At 41.4% G+C, this 6,873-nt stretch overlaps 1 protein-coding gene across 1 annotated transcript; it reads left to right on the top strand.

Moving 5' to 3' along the window:
- Positions 1-2,498: 2,498 nt before the first annotated feature.
- On the top strand, positions 2,499-6,239 carry LOC146992387 (rho-related GTP-binding protein RhoU-like). Its single transcript, XM_085792607.1, has 3 exons — positions 2,499-2,799; positions 3,475-3,533; positions 5,617-6,239. The coding sequence occupies exons 1-3, from the start codon at positions 2,499-2,501 to the stop codon at positions 6,127-6,129; spliced, it is 873 nt and encodes a 290-aa protein (XP_085648733.1). The 3' UTR covers positions 6,130-6,239.
- Positions 6,240-6,873: the final 634 nt, after the last annotated feature.

Genomic DNA, 6,873 nt, shown 5'->3' with positions numbered 1-6,873 from the left:
GAGGGGGAGATAATGTTTTATCTACTCCCCCCTAATCTTTTAAGCATTAAATACTGAATTCATCATTTATAACACATGAATACTATTAATATGTAGTTTATAAACACAGTTAAACATGTTTTACTCATCATTGATGAGCACTAACTGAGTATTCATGCGTTATAAATGAAGAATTCAGTATTTATTAATGCTTAACTAATGCTTAATAGTGTGCACTTATTATAAAGTGTTACCATATTGTTTGTTTTTAGAGATTTTATCCTTTTGTAGAGAGTTGCCAATAAAGTTTATTCTGCTCAGATGATTGAACATTAAGATGTAGCTTTAAGGTTCAGCTCAGTTATAATATAAAGAACATTTCCTCACCTCTGCGCCGACGTGCAGCTGCAGGACTGAATGAGTTTGGATCTGATCTGCTGCAGCCTGGAAATGATAAATACAACAATAATGAATAAAGGTTAATAACTTCAAACGATTCAATAATCAAACCTGCACACAACATTGGTACAGAAATAAACAATGCACAAATGAATATCAGATAAAAGTTAAACAGAGGAATGAGTGCAAAGAGAAGAGATATTTGGCTGTGTGTGTGTGTGCATATGGTGGGAGTGAAAATTCAATTCAATTCAAAAAGCTTTACTGTCTATCAAAAGGACAGAAAATTGTCATCGGTTTGAACAAACCCACATTAAAATAATCAAATAATCAAAACCTGCCTGCTTTTCTTTTTCTTTTTAATCTAACGTCCTGAGATGTTCACAGCAGCTCCAGAGGAAGGATGTATATATGGTCAGAGTGTGAGATGACTAAGTGTTTATTCATCTCTTTGCTTCTTCACTGTTCAGCGGCTGAATTAAATTCCCTCACACATCAGAGACGATTATAACAATAATCTCATAACACAAACAAAATAAAAACAGCAGAATCAGGAAAGATTTATTTCCCTGTTCTCCTCTATTTCCCCTCTTCCTCCTCCTCCTCCTCCTCCTCATGTATTCACAGCAGCTCCTCTGTCCTCTTTTGATGTTTTAATCTGTTTCCAGCTCTAGGCTCTTTATCTCTTTCTGTGTGTGTGTGTGTGTGTGTGTGTGTGTGTGTGTGTGTGTGTGTGCTGTTTATCTGCCTGTGACAGTGATGAGAAGTGATGATTCATGCTGCATCCATCCATCCATCCATCACTGCATCCTCAGCTCAGAGACTCTCACCACCACCAGGGGGCGTCGGTCCAACACCACATCATCATCTCTAAAACAACATGCTGCTCAGGTGCACCAGGGATTCTTCTTCCTCTTCATCCTTTTCTCCTTCTTCTTTCTTCAATCAAATATAAATAATGAGAAATAAGAATCTATCTTCTAATTTTCTTCATTAGTTTGATTATTACTCTGATGGAGGTTGTTGTATCCCATGCTCCATCTGGGGAGTTTAATTTCATTTATTGGACTAATTAAGTTGCACTGTGTGTAAACACTCATTGTTTTATTATGATATTGTGTAGCAGATTAATTAAATATTTAGTCCTCTGCTGCAGAAACAAACTCACGCTGCAAAAACTCAAAATCTTACCAAGAATATTATTTCTAGTCAAAACAAATCAAATTCTACTTAAAATAAGACTCATCACATAAAAAAGTAGCTTGTTTTAGACACTTTTTACTTCTTTCAAACATGTTTTCACTTGAAATAAGTAGAAAAATCTGATAGTTTCTTATTACAGGCACAAAAATCTTGCTTTCACTGGCATTGGATTTTACTTATTTCAAGTAAAAATTTGTTTGAAACAAGTGAAAATTATCTCAAAACAAGTTCATTTTTAAGTGATGAGTCTTATTTTAAGGAGAAAGAGATTAGTTTTGACTAGAAATGAGACATTTTGACAAGAAATAAGAGAAATATTCTTGGAAAGATTTTGAGTTTTTGCAGTGTCAACATTAATATCAAAGTTTGTTTGGAGTTTCAGCTCCATCATGTTGTAATTGGCTGAAGAGCAGCGCGCGCACACACACACACACACACACACACACACACACACACACACACACACACACACACACACACACACACACACACACACACACACACACACACACACACACACACACACACAGCCTACTGTATATGTGGGATAAAGGTTTTTCCTGTGAGCTTCTTAGATCATTTCACTTGGTAAAGCTGTGCAGCTTCATATGGCAGCGCGCGCTAAGCCTCTTAGGGCGCACGAGCAGCAGAGCAGCTGCAGGGAGAATGCCAATCAGGAGAAACAAACCCCACGCGGCGCCACGGCACGGCACGGCACGGCACGGCACGGCACGCTCCCAATCTGCAGCCACACACACACAACACACAACACAACACAACACACCAACACCAACACACAGTATTGATATTGTTTGGTGCTTTTCAGTTTTGCTGTAAACACACACTGTGGAGGATGGAGCGCGCGGGGCGTCTCTAAGCAACAACAGACGGTGACGTAAGGAAGCCCACGCGCGACCATGCTGCCTCAGGACGTGGGCAAGCCGCTGAAGCCCCGCCGGGTGTCGGACCCGGTGTGCGGGGGGGACGGGCCCCCGGTGCCGCCGCGGCGCCTGAAGAGCCGCGACTGGGACTGGGACTTCCCTCTGAGCCTGAAGCGCCGCCGCTCCGGCTCCAGGTTCGAGTCCGCGGGTCCGGAGCGCAGGGTGAACTGCGTCCTGGTGGGAGACGGCGCCGTGGGGAAGACCAGCCTGGTGGTCAGCTACACCACCAACGGATACCCCACGGAGTACGTCCCCACGGCGTTTGACAACTTCACCGGTAACCTATAGCTGTATTAAGTGTTTTATTATTGAGTTTATTTATTTAGCACACAAATAGGTGTGCACTTTTTCCTTAAAGTGTATTGCAAATGCATATAATCCTCGTTTTGTGTATTGTGTAGGTTGCAAAGCTGTATTTAACTGTACTGTAAATGACTGTTTATAGTAGTAATTATTCCAATGTTAATGTTTTATCACCTAGTTCGGATTGTCTCAGAGGACCACAGTGGAAATAAGTCCTGGACTTTTCTGTGTTATCCTCGTCAGTTTTTTTGTATTTCTTTTCTACTGACAAATAAATCAAATCAAATAAAAAAAAATCAAATTTCAATGGTGCAAGGAGGGAACGAAGCCGGTTGGCTTGTAGGCTACATAGGTTCCACCCCTATAACAAATTACAACAAGACAAATTTCAATGGCTAACAAATAAACATAGAAAAAAATAGATAAAGTGCATACATAATCAATGTTATGTGAGCAAAATGAACAGAAATGAAAGAAAAAAATAAAGAGATAAAGTGCAAAGTGATTCGGTAACAAATAGGAGAGAGACAATAGAGATAAGGTACAAAAAAACTGAATTCATTAAACTCATAAAGAGACAAAGTAAGATGGATGTGGGATATGGAGAGAGTTGTGTTACTGTTACTGACGTGTGTGTTGCTGTGCTCAGTGATGGTGGTGGTGGACGGGAAGCCGGTGAGGCTGCAGCTCTGCGACATGGCCGGACAGGTGAGCTCTTCATCATCATCATCATCATCATCATCATTATAAACACACATAGCCTATCTATAGGTGTCTGAGTCCTGCAACAGGTGCGCTCACACATTTCTCTGTCCTCGCGGCAGAAATGGGGGCTGGTCGACGGATCGATCAATGTAAGTCATCAGTAGCTAATCAATACGTAGAGCTATTAGTCACTAACTGGTCCTACACCTACACACTGTGTTTGTGTCGGTTGCCCCCTGCTGCCGGTTTGTAGTCCTAGACCCCCCTCCCCCCTTAAACCCCCTTTAGTCTCTGTTGATCTGCCCTGTTACCCCGCAGTCAACTCCGCCCCCTGGAGGAGGAAAGTGAGTTTACCCCCCTTGTGTCACCCTCCCTGTGCCCCATCGGCCTCTTTTAGTTCAGTGTCAATAAACTGTTTATTTAATTAACACACTGTAAAAACTCAATACCATACCAAGAATATTTGTCTTATTTCTAGTCAAAATTTCATTTCTAGTCAAAACAAATGTCATTATACTTAAAATAAGACTCATCACATTAAAAAGCTGCTTTTTTTAAAGACACTTTTTACTTTTTTTCAAGCAAATTTTCACTTGAAATAAGTAGAAAAATCTGACAATGGAGCAAGTTTTTCTTTCTTATTACGAGCACAAAAAACTTGCTTTCACTGGCAGTTTTTTCTACTTATTTCAAGTGAAAATTAGTTTGAAACAAGTGAAAATGATCTAAAAACAAGTTAATTTTTAGGTGATGAGTCTTATTCAAAGTGGAAAGAGATTAGTTTTGACTAGAAATTAGACATTTTGACAAGAAATAAGACAAATATTCTTGGAAAGATTTTGAGTTTTTGCAGTGCAACCTAATTACACACAATATTCAATGTTAAAGTTGCTATATATGATCTTACTGTGTCTGAACTTCTGCTGCAAACCAAACTGCCCTTCAGGGACGTTAACAATTTTCAAATCAAATCAAAATTCAGACTTGCAGCTGCATATGCATTAAGAGTAGGACTGTATTAAATCTGAACATATAAACCCTCTTATAAATAAATCTGTTAAACCTTTATCTAGGTGTGAAAACAGAAAAATGAACAAAACAAAAAAACACGTTTTTAATCCGTCATGACCAGATAAGACCTGATTGATCCAAGTGTGTGGATTAGTTTTTCATATTTGTGGACAATGACGCAACAGAAAATGGAGAAATAATGTAAAAAGTTTCCTAAAGATTTATCATTAAGTCTTGACCAGGTCTGATGGATGTTAAAGGATTAGGCTGGAAAATGTTCGAAACTTCTCTTATTGTGAATTTAAGCCAAGAAAAGACATAAAACCAACGCTGTGTTTGGACAAAGCCGCGGTAGAGCTCCTAATGTGGATTCATGCACCACTGAAAATAGTCCCCAAAAAATGAGCTCTTCCCTCCTGTTTTGCAAAGTTTGATAGAAACGAGTTAAACCAGTTGCTTCACTGCAAAAACTCAAAATCTTTCCAAGAGTATTTGTCAAATGTCTTGTCAAAATGTCTCATTTCTAGTCAAAACGAATCTCATTCCACTTGAAATAAGACAAATGAACTTGTTTTTTAGATAATTTTCACTTGTTTCAAACAAATTTTCACTTGTTTCAAACAAATTTTCACTTGTTTCAAACAAATTTTCACTTGAAATAAGTAGAAAAATCTGCCAGTGAAAGCAAGATTTTTGTGCTTGTAATAAGAAAGAATAACTTGCTCCACTATCAGATTTTTCTACTTATTTAAAGTGAAAATATGCTTGAAATTAGTAAAAAAGTGTCTAAAAACAAGCTACTTTTTATGTGATGAGTCTTATTTTAGGTATAATCAGATTTGTTTTGACTAGAAATGACATTTTTGACTGCAAAATAGGACAAATATTCTTGGTAAGATTTTGAGTTTTTGCAGTGTTCAAGTGTGTTTTCAGAAGTCAGCGGACCACAAAGGGAGTAGGGAATGGATATCTGTCAACCTCTTTGTTGGTTTTTAGTCTTCTCCTGGGAGTTGTTCAACAGAATCTCTTGTGTCCATGTGTTGACTCTGACCTCTGAACTCTCTGCTTCACGAAGGACGAGCTGGAGCGCATCCGTCCGCTTTGCTACAAGAACGCCGACGTCTTCCTCCTCTGCTACAGCGTGGTCCGGCCCTGCTCCTTCCGCAACCTCATCAACAGGTGGGTCCCTGAAATCCGGCAGCACTGTCCCGGCGCCCCCGTCATCCTGGTCGGCACCCAGCTGGACCTGAAGGAGGATGTCCAGGTGCTGATCCAGCTGGCCAAGAACCAGGAGCGACCGGTGGACGTGGAGGAAGGCCGCCGGCTGGCCCAGGAGATCGGAGCGGCGAGCTTCGCAGAGTGCTCCGCGCTCACCCAGAAGAACCTGAAGGACGCTTTTGATTCGGCCATCTTGGCCAGCATCCAGCAGCAGACAGACAGTAGCGTCAGCAGCAGCGTCAGCATCAGCGTCCAGCAGCAGAGGCTGACTCTGAAGGGGAAGACGCCCGACAAGATCAAGAGCCTCACGGAAACCTGGTGGAGGAAGATCAACTGTCTGATGGGAGAGCAGAGCTGTGAGATCAAATGATCTTCACAAAGCAGGGCCAGGTAAAATTGGTTTGGTTTTTAACCTGCTGAGAGACGGTGCCAGGTGGGTGGGGACAGGTATGCGTATAGCGCAAGGGTCTCCAGTTTAGGTTAAAAAAAACTGGGGAATCATCAAGCACTCTCCCAGGTCAATCTACGATGGCTGCACGGCTCGAATAGGCACAGAAGAAGCAAGTGTGTTGGCCTCAAAGGTCTCTCGATACTACATTTCCCATAATGGCGTTTATCAGGATCATGGGAGATGTTTGACACTTTCCCAGTTTTAGTGTTGGGGACCTAAACTGGTGAAGTTGAGGGGCCAGCGCTCACAAAATGTCCTTTAGGTAGCTTTAATGGAACATGTGGCAAAAGGACATTTTGTGAGTGCTGGCCCTTCAACTTCACCAGTTTAGTTCCCCAACACTAAAACTGGGAAAGTGTCAAACATCTCCCATGATCCTGATAGACGCCATTATGGGAAATGTAGTATTGAGAGACCTTTTGAGCTGTGAGATCAAGTGATCTTCACAAACCTGGGCCAGGTAAAGTTGGTTTGGTTTTTAACCTGCTGAGAGACGGTGCCAGGTGGGTGGGGGCAGGTATGCGTGTAGTGCAAGGGTCTCCAGTTTAGGTCCAAAAAACTGGGGAATCATCAAGCACTCTCCCAGGTCAATCTACGATGGGTGCACGGCTCGAATAGGCCTAGAAGAAGCAAGTGTGTTGGCCTCAAAGGTCTCTCGATACT

The sequence above is a fragment of the Trachurus japonicus genome, chromosome 1, assembly GCF_045865225.1.
Source record: "Trachurus japonicus isolate A0001 chromosome 1, Traja_1.0".
NCBI classification, from domain to species: Eukaryota; Metazoa; Chordata; class Actinopteri; order Carangiformes; family Carangidae; genus Trachurus; species Trachurus japonicus.
This window is presented reverse-complemented; position numbering and strand designations above follow the sequence as displayed.

Excerpts from the sequence above, each read along its gene's own strand:
- LOC146992387 (XM_085792607.1), top strand. The coding sequence starts at position 2,499 with ATGCTGCCTCAGGACGTGGGCAAGCCGCTGAAGCCCCGCCGGGTGTCG. Across the intron at positions 2,800-3,474 it reads GGCGTTTGACAACTTCACCG|TGATGGTGGTGGTGGACGGG; the intron begins GTAACCTATAGC and ends TGCTGTGCTCAG. Across the intron at positions 3,534-5,616 it reads TCTGCGACATGGCCGGACAG|GACGAGCTGGAGCGCATCCG; the intron begins GTGAGCTCTTCA and ends TGCTTCACGAAG.